Source organism: Polypterus senegalus, chromosome 6 (genome assembly GCF_016835505.1).
Source record: "Polypterus senegalus isolate Bchr_013 chromosome 6, ASM1683550v1, whole genome shotgun sequence".
Taxonomy (NCBI): Eukaryota; Metazoa; Chordata; class Cladistia; order Polypteriformes; family Polypteridae; genus Polypterus; species Polypterus senegalus.
In genome coordinates this window covers 149,606,253-149,627,326 of record NC_053159.1, presented here as the reverse complement: position 1 = coordinate 149,627,326, position 21,074 = coordinate 149,606,253, and the positions used below count along the sequence as shown (strand labels likewise).

At 36.9% G+C, this 21,074-nt stretch overlaps 1 protein-coding gene across 2 annotated transcripts in view; it reads left to right on the top strand.

Annotated features, from left to right (window-relative positions):
* spopla (speckle type BTB/POZ protein like a) overlaps window positions 1-21,074 on the top strand; it is a 110,802-nt gene that overhangs the window by 52,544 nt on the left and 37,184 nt on the right. For both annotated transcript variants that reach the window (XM_039757375.1, XM_039757374.1), the window contains exon 5: window positions 4,089-4,210. In XM_039757375.1, coding sequence (XP_039613309.1) covers window positions 4,089-4,210 — 122 coding nt within the window. The remainder of the gene's footprint in view (window positions 1-4,088; window positions 4,211-21,074) is intronic.

Sequence of the window (21,074 nt, the reverse complement as noted above, 5' to 3'; positions counted from 1 at the left end):
CACCGCGTTTTTGCGTATGACTATTTTGTCAAGAACAACCAATCTGTTACCGCAGTTCAGCATGAGTTTCGTTGCCATTTCAATATCCACAGAAATAAAGCTGTTCCCGCTCGTAACACTATCTTACATTGGGTTAAAGCACTTCGTACACGAGGTACAATAATGAGCAAAAGACCCGCCGGGAGCTACATGAACGGCACATATCCCTGAAAATGTGGAAAGCGTACGACTAACCCTGCTGCGCGGTCCAAATCGATCGGCTTGGAAGCATTCTTCTGAACTTGGCCTCAGTAATTGTTCGGTAAGGCGTATTTTGCATTTAGATCTACATTTCCATCCCTACAAATTGTCAAATGCTATTTCAATATGAACTCAAATCTTTCAATAAATTTCTTTGTAAGAAAAAATTAACAATTTTGTGATTTTGTAAAAAAACGTCCGTTCTTTCTGCCTCACCCTGCATAAATCACCGAAGTGTATGTATGGTATCTCAAGGCACAATTATATGGCATATTTAAATAAAATGCTTGGCTAATACATCTTTGGTACTCTACATACTTTGTTTTCTTGTTTTACTACTGTATCTAAACTGCCTTTATACAATTTGTGTTGCTAGGTGTTGGTGTGAGTTGATAGAAGGGTGATGAAATTTGTGGTGGAAGCTAAAGTGATAGTGGACCCTTTCTTTAAGTTTGTAGTTTTTATATTTTGCATAACATCATCTAGCTTGTCAGGGTTTGTTGGTTAAAGTTTTTTTTTCCTGCTATTTCATTATACAGTCTTTATCAGCAAATGAATTAGAACCTGATTTTAAGTATGATTGCTAGAACTGACATTACCAGAAACATTACGATAAGTTATAGTTTGTTTTTTAAAAATGTATGCTGTAGTGGTAATGTTTGTTCATCATCTGTTGGAATGAATGAAATCCTGAATTTTTTGTTTTAGTATGTTGTAAGAACTGGAGACCAGAGGCGTGGAAAGGTTTGGGGCAGCCACCCGTTTAATGCGGTTTCCCGGCTGCAAAAGTCTTTGAGGCATTTTTAAACAGTGTATCACAATAGGAGTCCAAAACAGAACTGCCTGCCAGAGCAAAGGCAGTGTGCTTTATAGCACAGAGGGCGGAAGTGATGTCGTCCTCTGGGCCGGAACTGGAAGTGACATCATCCTCAGGGCCGGAACCGGAAGTGATGTGTCCTTCCTGGAAATGGCGGGTCCTGGTGGGATTTCCCGGGTGGGACCTGCAGAGAACTCAGAAAGAGCGTCAGCGTACCCCGCCCCCCCCCGGGCAGATGTATAAACAGTATTGTCTAAGCCCTTCAGTTGCTTCCCATGCACACGTGTGTGACAATGTCTTCTCTGAAATTTGCTTAGAATATCACTCCTGTTTATCTCAATAGTCAAGTGCAATTCCAGCAGCCATATGTTTGTGTCCCAGCAGTGCCTTCTCAAGAAGGATAGGAGCTGTGAAGTAGAACCACACCCTGTGCAAATTTTTGAGCATAGCCAAATAGCTAGTCCAATCCTATAAATGATATACTAAAAACTTTAATACTGTTTCAGAGAGCCTTGTATCAAATACTCTGTCCAAGTTTAAGTGAAGGATTTTGGTTCAGTTTGTTTTCGTAATATCAGAGTGAGGAAAAAAAAAGTACAATTTAATGTGCAATTTCCAAGAATTGTTATACTAAAAATTATGTATTCTGGCAAAATATGACTTTCTTTCCAGGCCCAGGTGATAGAAGCTCCTGAAGGCTGATTATAGTTAACTTAGAAATCAGGGAGACGAGAAACTTCAGATGTGACCTTCTCCATTTAGTTTTCTCCTGCTTTGGTTTGCCAGAGTTTTTGCTCACTTTAGTTGTGTTATAGCAGCATGGCCAAAAGACCAGAAATGGCTAATGCCATTATAATTTGAATCACATGATTTTCTCCAAACCATGATTGACATTAATCTTTTGTCAGTATTTGAGAATTTATTTGTTTTCAACACATTTTGTATGTTTGAAAGTGTAATAATCTATTGTGAAAATAGCAAGTTAATGATCTGTATGCATCTCACTGCAGCCCTAATTTTTGTAGGCCCAAGAGTTTCAAGAGCAGACTTGCATATATTTAAACAATATTTTAAATCTGAACCCTTACAATCTTAATTAGTAGTTAGCAACTCTACCACAAACTTGCAGTAGAGCACGTCTCTTAAAGATTTGTCTAGTGCCAAGATCAAATTATGTACTGTGTATATAATTTGTAGTGTAACTGAATATTTCTAGTCTAATTGAGAAATGTTTAGATGTTTTCTTTTAAAAAAAAAGTCAAGGATTTCAGTGATTATTTGTAATAGACTGACATTTTTTCTGTAGCGATACAATTTCAACATTAACTTCAGGTTAACTAATGGAAATGCATTCCAGTATCACAGTGCTGAATTACAATCCTTAATATACCGTATTTCAAAACATCTAAAAAATACAATATTACCATAATCTAACCCAAGTAATCTGACTGATAATATTGTGTAATGGGGCCTCTGACAATTTCAACCTGTAATACTTTGATGCATGCTGTTTAGATTTGGTTGTCTGTACATTTAATAGAACAGCATTATGGGATGGTCTGTAATTTCATGACTGGTTTTACAAACATCCTAAATAATGCAGTTTATTAACTTGAATCATGTGTTGAGAAGCTGTCTGGCTTCCTTCCATCTTATTAAGTAGAAGCACCCTTTATACGTAGTATGAGTAAGTGAAAATTCTATCGTTGTCAGCAAAACACACATCTCATAGTAAACTGCTATAGCCAAACTAGTGTAGAATGGTGGTATGGGGCAGGCTATATTCCAATAGCTCAATCATTTTCACAGTGCAGAATACACCACTTCTTAATTTGAATGCTTGTGTACTTGACCTCTGAAAGGGAGTGTTATCATTAAGAAAAGTTTTGTTGGAAGTTTTAATATGAAAAAAAAAAAAAACTTAAATAGCATTCAAGTTATTGTACATGGGTGTTGAGGGAGGTGTTCTGTTGTGGCATTGTCAACTTAACATTAAAAATGGGAAATTAAATGAGCAGAAAATTGCCATTTAGTTTTTAATTTTTTAAATATTTAAACAAGCACTTCTTGACAGTAAACTGTCCTTAAAATTTGCAACAAAATTAAGAATTAGTCTGATTTTCCTGTTAAAAAAAAAAGTCAGAGGTCATTATTTTGTTCTAAAATGGTAATTGCTACACCTTTTTATTTATTGAAAGAAATTTGAACATACAGTAAATGGAGGTGATATTGTACATATGTGAATGTTTGCATAACTTCTGTGTCATCTTATGAATATTAACTGATAGATTTTTAAGCATTAATACCTATTTTAAATGTTTTTTTTTTTAACTTTGACTATAAATGTAAATGAAAATTGCTTTTTAACAGCTGTTTTCCTGTGATTTGACTATGATTATGGGTTCTTTTATGCTTCTTCAAATAATGAGCAAACAGCAAGATGTGTCTTTTTCATGAACCGCTAAAAATGAAGCAAAGGGTTTTGTTATTTATAGAACAGCCATTGAATTATTTAATAGTAGCGTAGCTCATTTATTCATCAGATAAGGAGAGCAATATTTTTAAAGTATCACTTTACTGAAAAATATTTTTGTTGCCTGAATTTCGATTTTGGTAATGGATTTAGTGTACATAAATCTTTTCAGGATGTGGTGACAGATTGTGTGTAGACAAAAAATTTATTGAAAATTATTTTTGTTTGACTGAAGTGTTAATGCCAGAGTACATTGACTACAGTTTTATTAAATTGCAGTAGATATGTGTGCTTGTCTTTTTGTAGGTACATGATGAAAAATACTATCTAAATATAAAATCATTAAAATGTTTTAGTTAAATTATAGATGTTTATAAAAAGTAATACAATTGTATTGTTTATTTAGAAAGATAAAAAGAGCGCCTCACTCCACTCTTCTTATGTATCATGCTAGCTGTTTAGAGTCTTGTTATTGACTATAAACAAAACTATAAAGATCATTGTAATTCTCACCATTTTAAGGTTAGTAACATTTTTCCCCTAATAATTTCCCATTAGGTAAAAGTTGTTAAATTTTCTTATATGTGGACTATCAACAACTTCAGTTTCTGCCGTGAAGAAATGGGAGAAGTCTTAAAAAGTTCAACATTTTCTTCTGGCCCAAATGATAAAATGAAATGGTAAGTTTGTGTGTGTTTTGTTGCCCCTTCCATTTATGTGAATATGTTGCCTTTGTATTTAAAATTCAGTAATAGTATATGAGTTTAATTGAACAATTTTTTATTTTTTTTGTTTTGTTTTTTAAATTTGAGAGTTTTGACTTTTTTGTTTTGTTGCTCTGTTGCCAGCTGAATTATTTTACTAATTTTATACTTCTACATTGTTTAAAATTATATATGAATATTGTTTTACATTATTTTAAATTATCAGCATGTGGAGATGTGAAGGAGAATAGTAAAGTTTTTCTATCATTTAATGACATAAGTAGTTTTTTATTGGCACTTGGAAAAAATTTTGACTCTTCTCTGGGGAATTATTCAGTTATGTCTGCATCATTTCATGCTTCAATTTTTTTTCATACAGCTACAGAAAGAATCATAATTTAGGAACTTTAAAATGTACCATTTGTATATTTTCAGATATTTGCATTACGATAGAAGAGTTATAAAAATTAAACCCTCATTGCACTGAACAAAAGATAAAAAATAAAAAAAATCTGGCCAATCAAAATTGACTTAAGATAAAGCAACCCTAAAAACCTCACCCTCAGCCAGTGAGACAGCTAAATTATAACAAGTCCAATAAAAATTATAACAATAACAAAAGACCCATTTATATTATAAATCCCCATTTGATTAAAGCTTTAGTCTTAAATAGCACTGTTGGAAGGAGCCCAGTAAAATTATTTTAGAATAAAATTAATGAATTCTTGCCAGATTCTTGAGAAATGCTGCATAGTTGTGCACAAAGAAAACAAAAAAATATATACAGTGCTCTCTGATGTTTTGGACAACATTTTTCCTTGATTTACCTCTCTACTCCACAGTATAAAATTACAATTACATGGGGAACTATTTAGAAAAAGTGATGTAAATTCTTAAAGTTTGCAATGTCCACTTTAATTACTTCTGAATTGTTTGATTTTAATTTTAAACTGTGGAGCAAAAAGATTAATCAAGGAAAAATGCATCTTTTTGTCCCAAACATTGTACAGGGCACTCACTACGTGTGTGTGTGTGTGTGTGTGTGTGTATGTTGTGTATATTTTGTTTCAGTAAAATACATAGCTGATAACATTTTAAAGAAAATTTAAACATAATCGCAGTTTATTTTACTCACAGTTAAAATCATATCTGTTATTACAGGGACAAGCCAAGTATCAACAGGCATCTATTGAAATACTTAAATTACAGACTTTTACTTAATTTTATAACTCTGTGTGTGTGCATATCTCTCTCGGTCTGTGTGTGTATGTATGTATATACAGGGTGGTCCAAATCTAATTATGCAGATCCAGATTGTCTGGATGACTTTAATTTATGCCGGGATGATTCCAGTTCGGCGCAATGACGATTCTTCAGGTCGTCAGTTTGTACACTTCTCGATGGTCCTGGATTTTTAGGGTGATTTTCTATGTAATAAAGTTAATAAGTTGTAGCGTAATGAAAATTGCATAATTATCTATCTATCTGTCTATCTATCTATCTATCTATCTATCTATCTATCTATCTATCTATCTATCTATCTATCTATCTATCTATCTATCTATCAATCATCTATCGATCATAAAAATGTCTATGGAAGTGTGTGTGTCTCTCTGGCCCGGGTGGAGTGGGGATAAGGGCTCCTCACTCCTCCACCTGCTGAAAGGTAATGGGGCTGTCATCAGGGATGGCTTGACTCTTGCTAGTAAAGGGGTGGTTGGTAGTTGACAACCTCATATTCATGTTTCCTCTTATTCATTCCACATTGCTTGCATCGTGTCAACAAAACTCTCTCTGCTCTAATATTTTATATGTTTTTCAGTTTTTTTTTGTTTTATCTGTATTACTTTTACTCTGGGGCATATTATTCTCCTCTTTTGTGTCTTTTAATTTTTTCTGTTTTCGTTTAGTTTTGCTCTGTTGTATGTACATTTTAGATATCCTCTATTGTATCCCTTTTAGTTTTACACCGTTGTGTCCCTTTTAACTTTTCTCCGTTATCTTCGATTAAATTTAAATCATGTCATGGTGCCCCCCAAGTTAACGAGTCAGAAGAAGAAAGAAGTGTGAGGTTACAGCATGAACCTGAATGAAACCGATTCTGTCACCAAAGTGAAACCACAGAGGGAAGAGAAATTCGCTTAGCCACTAATACACAAGTGAGGCGAGCACATCGGCAAAAACAACCTCAGAGGAGAGAGAAACTTGCTTAACCGCAAATGCACAAACTATCCAATTGATTGATTGAAGTGATAGAATCCATGATATGCCAAGGTTCCATTGTTAATGAAATATTTGGAGACATAATCTCTAAGTACATGGCACAGTCCTTTGCCAAGCAAGCCATTCGGTGCCCAAAAAATGTGGTCATTGAATGACTTAACAATCAAGTAATTGACATCATTAACACTAGAATTTCCGGAGTCTACGAGAAAACTCGTAAATCTGGCCCACCTTAAATCCGTTTGCACCTTTCTGCCAGTGTCTTTTCTCTTGTACGTGTGTCGATAACAGCAAGCAGCCTGCTATCCCATCCCCCCGCCCACCGCCGCAGTTCAATTTGCAAAGAAGTTTGTCAGTGCTCAGTGTTTATCTTCAAGTGAAGTGCTGGAGCTTAATAGGGTAAAAAAAGTACATCATCATTTGGAATACATACATTTCATGTGTGTTCAGTGTCATCAACAATCTCTTTATCTCTGTAAAAACATTAACACAGAAACGTTTTTCATGTTTTAGTAATAATTGAAGACATTAAATATATAATGTGTGCAGCCTGAAATACAAATATCAAATAAACAATATCACAAAAGGTACAAGTATAACAAAACAAGTGCACTTTTATTCAAGAATATAAACAAAGGAAAAAGAAAGCAGGTTACGGTAGGCGGTTGATACGACAGCTTGCGTGGTGCAATGCTAAGAGCTGCTGCCTTCCAATCAAGAGGTCGCGGTTTCGATATCAATCAGCAGCTTCCCGAATTTACCATTTTGAGTAGTGAGCTGCTCTTATTGTTTATATCATACAATAAAAACATACATTTGATTTGCGTTTGTAAATTTATAGTACTTGTCAAAGTTTTTTTTTCAGTTTTATTCTCTCACTCACGTTCAAGCTTCCACACACACCACTCATGATTTAACGCCATTTTCAGATAAAGATGTGTGTGGTACACACTTGTTTTGTTACACCCCTTCTTTATTTGAAAACTGCATCAGATGTTGTGCGCAAACGAGACTTGGAAAACATCTGAGAATTCCCTGTAATTTCCAGTTCCATTTGTTTCAAAACACTACTGACATCCACAATTATTCCCAGTCAAGTACACGTCTTTATCTCAAAACAGCGTCAGATCGGGGGTTTGGGGGGGCAGGGAGGTGTTGTGGGAGCGTGAACGTGAGTGAGAGAATAAAACTAAAAAAAAGATGCTAACTTTGACAAGTACTATACATTTATAGTGGTTGTTACAGACACAAATCAAATGTATGTTTTTATTATATAATATTAACAATAAGAGCAGCTCTCTACTCAAAACAGTAAACTTGAGAAGCTGCCAGCATCCTTCCCAGAAGCTCTCGATTGGGAATCAGCAGTTCTTAGCATTGCACCACGCAAGCTGTCATATCATCCACCTACCGTAACCTGCTTTCTTTTTTTCTTTGTTTATATTCTTGAATAAAAGCGCACTTGTTATACTTTTTGTGAAAGTTTTTATTTGATAGTTATATTTCAGGCTTCACACATTATACATTTTGTCAATTATTACTAAAACATGAAAAACGTTTCTGTGTTAATGTTTTTACAGAGATTGTTGATGACACTGAACACACATGAAATGTATGTATTCCAAACATGTACTTTTTTTTTACCCTATAAAGCTCCAGCACTTCACTCGAAGATAAACACTGAGCAATGACAAACTTCTTTTTGAATTGAACTGCGGCGGTGGGCGGGGGTATTTGATAGCAGGTTGCTTGCTGTTATCAACACATTTACAGGACAAAAGACACTAGCGGAGAGCTGCGAACGGATTTAAGGTGGGCCGGATTTACGAGTTTTCTCATAGGCTCTGGTAATTCTACTGTTAATGGTGAGTATGTTACTTATGTAAGTGATGACTCCATTGCAACTGATGACGACCAGGAAAGAGAACTTTCTTGTGGAGGTTTTGAACAGCATTACACTGTCTGAAATGCCAAATCATAGTCTAACGTTGAAAGCTGGATGTATTATTATGCTTCTTGGAAACCTAAATACAAAGCGTGGACTGTGTAATGGAACTAGCTTGGTTGTTATAGATTTGAAACAAAATGTAATTCAAGCGGAAGTTCTTATTTAATCAGCTGATGGCGATACAGTGCTGATTCCTCGAATCGATTTATGTCCATCTGAAACTGGATTGCCTTTCTGATTGAAACGGCCACAGTTTCCCGTAAAGCCAGCCTTTGCAATAACCATTAACAAGTCACAATGTCAAACACTGGATTGCGTTGGAATTTATTTCCCGGAGCCAGTTTTTGGCATTGACAGTTATATGTGGCATTCTCCACAGTGCGACAAATGCAAAGTGAAAGTAGAAGAATCCTCAATTCAGAGCAAGTTGATAACAGATTGCGACAAGGTTTTTATATGGAATGTAATTTTTTTAAGGTGTATGTAATTGAATGTAAAGCCTTTGGGGTGTGAAGATGAGGGTTCGCTGCATGCTCCCATCTTGCTTCTGGGAGGCCTGAACCTGACAGTGTTAATGTTACTGATGAGCACAGCAGTAAGGCACAACAGTGGAGCAAGGGGTGGTGTAAAAAAGGTGCAAAAGTGCTTTTATTAAAAACCAACAACAAAAAGAAACAGTGTTCAAATAAATAGTGCAGTGTTTCAAAAAAGTATTCATTAAATAAATCTATAAAAACAAAAGTGAAGTGGAGGTTAAAATGCAATAGAAAAAATAACGATCCTTTAAAACGAGGTTAAAAGAATGCTGGAAGCAGTCCCTTTACAATCCAAAGCCTGGTGTCTTCCTTTATCTGGCCGCTCTCCTGCTTCTTCCCTACCAGGGCTCCTCAACAAGGGAGTCACCCTTCCTGCAGCTGACCTTTCTACTGTCCAGTTGCCTTCCGTTCCCTGGCTCCATACGGCTACCTTACTGGACCGAGACTTGGGTTCCTTAACGGCCAGGTCACTCACACTGAGGCTCATCTTCCCAAGACTCCACGACTCTTGCTACCATCTCGGCCTTAACACGGCCAGCCGTCTTTCATCCCTAGTCACTTCAGCTCCTTGTTCGCTCAGCTGGAGCGACCACTTCCTTCTGCCCCACCAAGTGTTGTCCAAACACCACTGCTAGGGCTCACTGTCCAGCTGCCTGCCTGTCTGCCTGCGAGCACACGCTAGCTTGCTCGCTCACACTGGTTCTTTCTCCATACTACTACTTCCTGCTCCCCTGCAACCTCCGTTTTCTTTCTCTTCCTCTCTTTGGCCGCCTCGCACTTCAAATTTATGAAGAGGACATGGCAGCTGTGGCAAATCAGCAGAATCCGAGCACAATCACGAATGCGGATGATTTCTCACCTGTGCACTTAGGTGAATAATGGCCACATCATGAATCATCCTGGGAACCGCTTCAGCCACACTACCACCACACCCCCTCGCTAAGCTGCGAGTGTGGTCAATATTTATTTAAAACTGGCCCTTTGACATGAGCTGTGGACCTGCTATACCACACAGGGACAATGAAAATACTATCATGAGTGCCTACTTAACTGTGCCAGTGGAACAACATCAGAAATAGATCCTCGTCTTTTTACCAAAGCAGTTCTTTTCAATTACCCGATATCTCTGCATTTCACTTTTTTTTTTTTTTCCTCTGACGATTTCAATAGTGTCTGGGAGCCTGGGCTTTATATAGCATGGGCTTGCACAGCTAGTAAATCTATAATTGTACTAGCCGTCACCTGCGGCTCCACCCGTGTAGTAGTGAAACAGGACAAACTTTAAAAACAATAAACAAAAAGGTACTGCTAGCTAAGCAGAGGTAAGGTACACTCCAAAAATCAGAGGTAGACTGACTTCCCACTCCTGACATGACGCTTCCCTGTTCACTCGGCCCGCCGCTTCTGTCTTGGATTAGCGTAAATAAATCGCTCCTGCAAGCGAACTATGATTCTTAGAGCGATGAGAGAAGTCGCAAAATGTTTAAGCAAATTTTAGAAAAAAACCCAATCTAAATCCGTTAAGTAGTTCTCTCATTCGCTAGGTAAGCGGATGCGAGTGTGAGAGAGAGAGAGAGAATGAGAATGTGAATGTGGTTATGCCAGATAGGAACTCTTTCAACACAGAATATAAAAATTTAAATGAAATTGCAACAACTGCTATAATTACATGTCTGTACATTTTAGAATGTAGATAAGAACAGAAAAAATATTTTAGTATATGAATGAGAATAGAAGAATTTATAGAAGACTACTGACTAACATACAGGAAGGAAAAATTTTAACTTCCACCTACATAATTGTGCAGAAGCAGGTTAAATGTGAACTAATAAGAGCAATGCCTGCTAGAGAATGCATTAGATCTCATTGGTTCTCCTTAATATAATGAGGTAAAGAGTACCACAGATGAGATGCAGCAGCAAAAGCCCTGTTCCCCTAGTTTTTCACTTGGACCCATAACAGACAACTGTTCTATGTTCTCTGAATGGCTGGTGTAAAACACACAATTTAGGTAAAGAAGCTAATATTTGAGGAGCAGAATCAAACTTTTCTTGCCTCAACCAAACATTGGGCAGCAGTATTCTAAACCATTTGTAGCCTGTGTATCGGGGATTTGCTTATCCCAGAATGTAATGAGTTACAGTAATCAATCTGAGAAAAGGTTAAAGCATGAATAGCTTTCATAAGATCACTAGGAGATAAAAAGGTTTGACTTTAGTTAAAGGACAAAGCTGGAAAAAGCAACTCTTTAGTACAGAGTTAATCTGTTTCTCAAAAGAAAGGTTACTCTCAAAAATTACACCAAGACTACAGACTTGAGGTTTGCAAAAGTCAGAGAAAGAGCCAAGAAGTTCAAAACAATTTTGGGCTTTGGCAGGGGGACCAGCTATAAGCACTTCTGTTTTGTATTGACAGAGATCAAGAAAATTGTCCGCCATCCAGGAACTTAGTTCAGAAAGACAATTGTGCACATGATTAAATGTAGAGCTACAAACAGAAATATAAACCTGTGTATCATCAGCATAACAGTGAAAAGAAATTCTACATTTCCTGAAAATAGCTTCTATATGATGAAGATAAATAGAAAATTAGATAGAACCCAAAATGGATCCATGAGGAACACCACATTTCAGAGGAGCAGTACACAAGAAACAGGAATTAAAAGACACTGAAAAGTGTCTACCATTAAGATGTGACCTGACCAAGTTAAGAGGGAGACCCTTTAAGCCCCACCAGATATTCAAGCCGCAACAGCATGATCTCATGGTCAGTAGTATCAAAAGCTGCATAAAGGAGTAGGAGGACAAGGACAGCAGCCCCAACTGAGTCAGTAATAAGAGAGATGTCATTAAATACTTTCATGAGGGCTTCCTGAACACCATGAAAACGTAGAAGGGCAGATGGGTAGATTTCAAAGTATTGGAATTGAGATGATCAGACAGTTGATTATAAATTGATATTTAGCCAGAATCGGCAATTAAGAATTTGGGAGAAAATTGGCTAACACTCCAGTATCTAAATCTGCCTTTTTAGACAAGGTTGGACCACTGCATGCTTAAAAAATGAGGGCACAGCCGCCTTACTAATAGAAACATTAATAATAGCTAACAACGATGGACCAGAACATCAAAAGCTTCAACTAAGGGGCATGGTGGAATAACATCAGGAGGACTGAAAGCAAGTTTAAGTGTGTCAATAGTACTTTGTAGCTGTCAAACTACATCACTACATTTCTTTTTCCGGTTTCTTTGTGGTGGCGGCCTGCGCCACCACCACCTACTCAAAGCATCATGATACACCAACATTGATGGACTGAAAGCCAGAAGTCTACGTGACCATTATCATCAGGTCCTTCCATGAAAACCCTAAATACAAAGAGGACTGTTTGATTTATGTTAGGTGGATTGCCCAGAGGGGACTGGGCGGTCTCTTGGTCTGGAACCCCTACAGATTTTATTTTTTTTCTCCAGCTTTGGAGTTTTTTTTTGTTTTTTCTGTCCACCCTGGCCATCGGACCTTACTTATTCTATGTTAAATTAATGTTGACTTTTTATTGTGTCTTCTATTTTTCTATTCATTTTGTAAAGCACTTTGAGCTACATTTTTTTGTATGAAAATGTGCTATATAAATAAATGTTGATTGATTGATTGATTGATCAAAAGATTCCTAGACGACTCAGTGATTAACAGTATGTAGTACATAATGAGTGGATAGTATCAATTTTGCTAACAAATAATGAAACTGCTGCAAATTAAAGAACAGTACTTTTAATTCCGTCTTTGAATGGGGATGAGTAGCATCATTAATTACATTAAATAAGACCATAGGTTTATTAGAATGAAAGGATACCAAATCAGCGAAGTAATCATGTTTAGATTTCTTAACTGCATCCTGGAAATTGAACAGAGAAGTCCTAAAAATCTGCTTAAAAACAGCCAACCTACCTTTCTTCCAATGCCGTTCTGCAATTCTACAGGTGTGGCACAGCTGTGTAGTGTAATTAAAGCCAAGGAGCTGGTCTTCCCTTTTTGCAGCATATCTTGAGGGGAGCAATTGAGTCTAAAATCGTTTTACATGATGAATTTAAAGATAAGACAGAATAGTTAATAGTATCTCACTGGCCTTATATATCAAGACTGGAGAATGTTTTTAAAATCGGATATAATCAAAGAATTTAAAAAGCAAGAATAGCATGGGGCACACCATGTAGCAGTAATGTCAACAGTAATATTCAAATTCATCGTTAGAGAAAAACAATCAGTAAAAGGAACATCACATATATCAATATTATAAACTGAAATACCACATGTAAGAATGAGAACAACGGTGTGACCGAGAGAATGAGTAGGAGCATTAGTATCTTGGAATAATGATAAAAAGTCATTAACCAAACGTTTCAGATAGACAAAAAATGTCTGTTAAAATCACCAACAATAAGGACATTTATGATATTCTGCACCTGTTGTAAATGAGCACCAATTGCCCTTTCTGAAAATATGGCCAGCTATATTTTGTGTAATGTAATAACATATTTCTAGGCTTAATGCCCCAGTGCTTGATTAAGTAATAGAACAAATGGGTGAAAGTGATCAATCCCACGATGTGCAGGTTGAACCAAAGTGTTTAACTGCACCAAAAGCCGTTGTTTAGGGAAATAAATATGTGTAAGATATGTGTATATATACACATACATATACACACACACATCTATCTATCCATCCATCCATCCATTCAGAAATTCTACGCGTAATGGTCAACAACGTCCGCCATGTTGAACTTTCTTACTCATGGCCCCATCTTCACGAAATTTGGTAGGCGGCTTCCCTGCGCTAACTAAAACCAATGTACGTACTTATTTCAGTGGCCACTGTCAGCCGCCATATTGAACTTTCCAACGTCAATAATTCTCCAACTTCCCGTGTAGGTGGAAGGCTGAAATTTGGTACTTATTTCGGTGGTATGATGCCACTGTCGGCCGCTATATTGAAGTTTTCAAAGGTCTTTGTTACTTATGGGCCCATCTTCAAGAAATTTGGTACACAGGTTCCCAACGCTAACTGAATCCTACTTACGTACATATATACGTCCATAGCTTGCAGCTCGGTCACCGTGTGAGGCGGCGTTGGGTCCCCCATCCCAACGCCTCCCACATTGTTGGCTGCCTGCCTATATAAGGCCGTCCGTCGCTCCAGTCTCTACATTTCCATCCTTGCTTCGCCACGGGATTCACGTCTCCCTGCTGATAACTACAGCCTTTTTATTTAATCCACGGCTTCTCCGCTGTTTTATTGTTCATTTATTACGATTATAGTTATTGTTTAGGTATTTTAGACTTACTTTACATTGTTTAGGTACCCATTTCCTTTATCATTCCAACCGTACCCCCATTAACATGTCTATCGAGGTGATCACCATCGATCAAAGAACTATCACTTACCGAGTGGTTTCCATGCCCAGAGATGGCACCTGCCTTTTCCATTCTCTTTGTTACATATTGCACGGCCATATCAGGCTCACTCTTGATATCCGGAGGAACATTGTGTCTTATGTGTTGAATGACTAGGGCAGGTTCAAGGTGTGGACTGATGATGGTACAGGAGATAATTATACTACACAGGAGCACTATAAGAGTGAAATGCTTAAGCCCTTCACCTATGCATCTGCATGTGAGTTGATGGCTGCCGCTGAATTGTTTGGTTGTTGCTTTCGAGTGTACCGAAATGGCCAAATATTTTACACCTTTCGACAACCGCCAATGCCTCTTAAACATCTTAGATTGACAGGTGACGATTTCAGTAGTGGACACCTTGATGTTTATGAATGTTTAAACTCTCAAAAGCTGAATGTGAAGTTATCGATGAAATTGGTTGTATACTTACAACGCTTGACAGATGCCGAATGTCTCTTCAACACAAGTCGTACAAATACTGTCGTAATTGAAACAAACCATGAAACTCAAACCAATTATGACAGCAGCAATCCAAGCTGTGAGATTTGAAACAAGATTACTGTTCACATGGCCAGCTGTACGTTGCATGCTCAAGAGTAAGCTCGGCGCACAGCTTGGTCATATTACAACCGGAGGCCAAACTCACAATGTGGTATACAAAGAGATCCTTAACAAATAATTGTTGGTATATTTTCCCTAAGTTTAAAAAGGTTTAATTTTCTTCTTAATAAAAATTTTAAGGCAGTACTTCATAAGATATAATCAAAGAATTTAAAAAGCAAGAACAGCATGGGGCACACCATGTAGCAGAAATGTCAACAGTAATATTCAAATCCATCGTTAGAGAAAAACAATCAGTAAAAGGAACATCGCATATATCAATATTATAAACTGAAATACCACATGTAAGAATGAGAACAACGGTGTGACCGAGAGAATGAGTAGGAGCATTAGTATCCTGGATAAAATCAGTGTGTCCAATAATGATAAATTTTAATCAATTTTCTTCTTAATAAAAATTTGAAGACAGTACTTCGCCACTGCGAAGCGCGGGTATTTTGCTAGTTTTTAATAAAACTACTGCAATATGTCGACACCAATATAAAAGACTAACCTTAACTACGAACAATTTATGCTGTCATATAAGTACGTTAGTTGCGGTAATAAGAGTGTAGAAAGCACAATGTGTTGAGAGTGCGGTCGTCCAGGTGAGAGCGCACCTTTGTGCAGAGTATGCCAGCCACTGAGAAAGCACGCTCTGCCTCCACTGAAGTAGGCGGCACAGTCATCACATACTGATAAACTTGTTCTAAACAACGCCCGCGCTTGCCGTTGCTCTGAAACACCGCCATTTCAGCTTTTACTGATTCATCAATTCTGTGATGGCAAGTTTCTTGGCACAGATAACGCGGATGCAACAGACTGACGCATTGCAAATTTTAAGTTGCTGTTCAAAGCTGTTGTCTGATGAAGTGCAAGCTTCAGCAATGGCGTCACTTTTCAGTGTTGTTGATGTTGCAGCAGAACTACTGCTGACAGTCTGTTCAAGTCGTGTTACCAGACAACAAACGAATTTTCAGATGATGTCATTAGATGGTACCGAGAACATGTCTGTAGCCGTCTTTTGTGCAGAACACACTACACCGTGTGCCAAAAAACTGCGCCACTTAATTATTTTCAACTATAACTTGTTTATTTCTTGATCGATTTTGTATATATATGTATGTGTGTATAGCTATATGTGTGTGTATGCATATATATATATATGTATGTATATATATATGTATATATGTATATGTATGTGCATACATGTATATATATGCTTATATGTGTGTGTGTGTATATATATATATATAATGCGCATATATATATATATATATAATGCATATATATATAATGCATATATATATATATATATATAATGCAAAAGTTTGGGCAACCTTGTTAATAGTCATATGACCTGAATATAATTGAAAATCTGTGGTATGAGTTAAAGAGAGCTGTCCATGCTCGGAAACCATCAAACCTGAATGAACTAGAGATGTTTTGTAAAGAGCAATGGTCCAAAATACCTTCAACCACAATCCAGACTCTCATTGGAACCTACAGGAAGAGTTTAGAGGCTGTAATTTCTGCAAAAGGCGGATCTACTAAATATTGATTTCATTTCTTTTTTGTGGTGCCCAAATTTATGCACCTGCCTGATTTAGTTTGAACAATTATTGCACACTTTCTGTAAATCCAATAAACTTCATTTCACTTCTCAAATATCACTGTGTGTGTCTCCTATATGATATATTTAACTGACATTTTTTATCGTAACAACCAACGATTTATACAGGAAAATAATGACTATTAACAAACTTTTGCATCCCACTGTATGTGTGTATGTATGTGTGTGTAGATATGTATGTATATATGTATATATATGTGGATGTGTGTGTGTGTGTATATATATATATATATATATATATATATATATATATATATATATATATATATATATATATATATATACATATATATATATATATATATATATATATATATATATATATATATATATATATATATATATATATATATATATATATATATATATATATATATATATATATATATATATATATATATAAAAAGGCAAAGCCCTCACTCACTCACTCACTCACTCACTCACTCACTCACTGACTCATCACTAATTCTCCAACTTCCCGTGTAGGTAGAAGGCTGAAATTTGGCAGGCTCATTCCTTACAGCTTACTTACAAAAGTTGGGCAGGTTTCATTTCGAAATTCTATGCCTAATGGTCATAACTGGAAGGTATTTTTCTCCATTAACTGTAATGGAGTTGAGCTGGAATGACGGGGGCGGAGTTTCGTGACATCATCACGCCTCCCACGTAATCACGTGAACTGACTGTCAACGCAGTGCGTAGAAAACCAGGAAGACCTCCAAAAGCGCTTAAGAAAACATGCATTATATAATTGAGAAGGCAGCTAAACAATAAGAAGCGGGCGAGTGACATATACTACCATATTCATGAGTGCTGCTACCTCGGAAAGAAAGCAAGGTGTAAACCTAAACTTTAAATTAAGTTCATAGACAGGCTACGCTGGCGTTTCACATGCCCACAGGTAATGCGGGATACAAGTTTAATGAGAGGACGAGGATATAAACGAGAGTTTTGATCACTTTGTAACTAAGTTAAAATTGTAGGTGAAGGGGTGTGCTTATGCAAATTCCGAGACTGTGTTTGTGGGGATTGACAGTTAAGGCGGGTGGGGAGTCACGTCATCATCTCCCTCCCACCTCATTTGCTCTGAGCTGAGCTCAGCTAACGCTGTCTTCCAAGCAACCGTCAGACTGCCACCAAATACTCACAGAAAAATCCACAAGTTAATACACACGCTCTCTAGAGTTTCTCCACACTGAATCCTCCAGGCACTACTTACAAAAGGTTACATTGACAATCGTGTTACGTTATTTTTAAAATCTTTCCTTTTCTTAGCACAAGCACAGCTGAGAAGCTTCGATGCATGTGCTCCATAACTTAAAAATAATGCATTTAATCACACTTTGCATTACAAGCAAAGGGAGCTTTTGTCAATGCATGATTTCCTGGTACACGATTACATTGATCAGCGCATCCCGATTCATTTTACCCTCGCACCACCTTAGTTTGAGAAGAAGTATGAAAAATATGAGGTTAACACAGAAAAACAGATCACCAATTCAAGCTTTATGAATAATCGATTCGCCATCAATAATTGTTTTGGTAAAGCCATCCTCCTTCCATTTTATAATTTTTCCGCCATTAGCCATGATTAAATGAGCGGTAAATAAAGTAAGAGCAAAGCGAGGTGACTTATTTAGGCAGGCATATATATGACAGCAACACTCATGACAATGTCAATCATGTTACGCTATTATTAAAATGTTTCCTTTTCTTTTCATTACTTCTTTAACACACTACTTCTCGCTGAGCGGGTATTTTGCTATATATATAATATATGAATGACCTCCAAAGAGCGCTGAGACTTTTGATATCATGAACGTGTCTGCAAAACTGGGGTCTCCTGCCCAGCAAAAGTCGAGCAGCCAGCGTGCATAGCTGTGCCGGCCTTTGAGACGCTGACTGCGCTTCTGCCTTAAGTCAAAGTGAGCACTTTTAATTTTTTTCATCCTCCCCCTGCGCTATAGCCCAGACAAGTGCAAACACGGACCCCTTTTCTACACCACGGCAAAATAATATTAAGGCGATTCACACTTTCTTTTGCACGTATACGATTATGAGGTCCTACTCAGATTATGAAGACACGCACACGAGTGGAGGACTGACAGTGCCATCACAGCCGATTAATGGCGGGGACGCCGCACCAGTCTACACAAGACCCACCGCGACTGTCCCCAAAAGGCGATCATAACGCCAGCGAACACATCTCTCTATACTATATAAAAGAAAAAGGCAACTTTCCTTTCTTTACACCTTTTTCCTTTTATCCCAAACCAAAGCCTTTCTCTTAACACTGCAGAGGACACAAAACTAATTTTCTTTAAATGCCGGTAAGGCACATTACCAGAGGCACAAATTTGAACGCTCACATAGAAAATGTAATTTCTATACCACAGCCGTCGTGTAGCGCCTTTCAAAAGGGATCTACTACCGAGAGATGATCCATATACATTTTAGCTGCTGTTAGTTACTTACCTGTTGTGTTACACAGTCTTTAAAATGTAGTTTACCCACAACCACTCCAGTAGTGCTCAATGTACCTGTACTTCTTAAAACGTTAATGTTTTACTGTTTAATAACTTATAGACTATATTTTATTATTTTTCCCTTGCACTCAGTGACCAAAGCTATACACACACATATAGACACATACAAACATACACACAAGTATATGTATGTGTATATATATATATGTATGTATATATATATATATATATATATATATATATATATATATATATATATATATATATATATATATACATACAATATGTGTGTGTGTATATATGATGTAGATAGGTATGTATATATATATGTGTATGTAGATATGTATATAGATATGAAGATATGTATGTATATATATATATGTATATGTATATGTATGTGTGTGTGTGTGTGTATATATATATGACAGCAGCAATCCAAGCTGTGAGAAAACAGTAAAAAGGAGGCATGTCAGACGTCGTGGTACATTTTCTGATGCAGCTAGACGAAAATAACTTTGTGACGCTGCCACCAAATACACAAAACAATTACTTTGACAATCATGTTACATTATATTTAAAATGTTTCCTTTTCTTTTCATAACTTCTTTAACACATGACATCGCTGCGAGCGCTGGTATTTTGCTATATATATATATCACAGCGACACTCATAACAGTGACAAAACAATTACATTAACAATCATGTTACGTTATTTTAAAAAATTTTCCTTTTCTTTTTCGTACCTTCTTTAACACACTACTTCTCCGCTGCGAAGCGCGGGTATTCTGCTAGTACATATATACATATATATATTTACATACTGTACATACATACATACATACATACTGTATATACACATATATATATACTATATATATATATATATATATATATATATATATATATATATATATATATATACATATATATATATATACATACACTCAGCAAAAAAAGAAACATCCCTTTTTCAGGACTGTGTATTTCAACAATAATGTTTTAAAAATCCAAATAACTTTACAGATTTTCATTGTAAAGGGTTTAAACAATGTTTTCCATGCATGTTCAATTAACCATAATCAATTAATTAACATGCACCTGTGGAATGGTCGTTAAGACCTTAATAGCTTACAGAAAGTAGGCATTTAAGGTCACAGTTCTAAAAGCGCAGGACACTAAAGAGACTTGTCTACCGACTGTGAAAAACACCCAAAGAAAGATGCCCAGGGTCCCTGCTCATCTGCATGAACGTGCATTAGGCATGCTGCAGGGAGGCATGAGGACTTCTGATGTGGCTAGGGCAATGAATTGCCATGTCCGCACTGTGAGACGCCTAAGATAGCGCTACAGGAAGACAGGAAGGACAGCTGATCATCCTCGCAGTGGAAGAGCCCGGATCTCAATCCCACTGAGCACGTCTGGGACCTGTTGGATCGCAGGGTGAGGGCTAGGGCCATTCCCCCCAGAAATGTCCAGGAACTTGCAGGTGCCTTGGTGGAAGAGTGGGGTAACATCTCACAGCAAGAACTGACAAATCTGGTCCAGTCTATGAGGAGGAGATGCACTGCAGTACTTCAAGCAGCTGGTGGCCACACCAGATACTGACTGGTACTTTTGATTTTGAGCCTCCCTTCATTCAGGGACAAATTGTGAAACATTTTTAGTATATGTCTTATGGTGTTGACTCCTTTAGTGTTCATACAAATATTTACACATTAAGTTTACTGAAAGTAAAAACAGTTGAAAGCCAGAGGACGTTTCTTCTCCTCACTGCTAACCTCATCGGTAAAGCAAGGGGATGGTGAAAAAGTGCTTTTATTAAAGCAATTAACAAAACAAGGTGTTCAAATTAAAGTGCAGTCTCCAAAGTTCCAATAAATAATCCACAAAATCAGAAGTGAAACCTGGAGGTTAAAAACAATAGAAAAAGTCTTCTTAAAACAACAAAGTTAAAATAGAGCAGA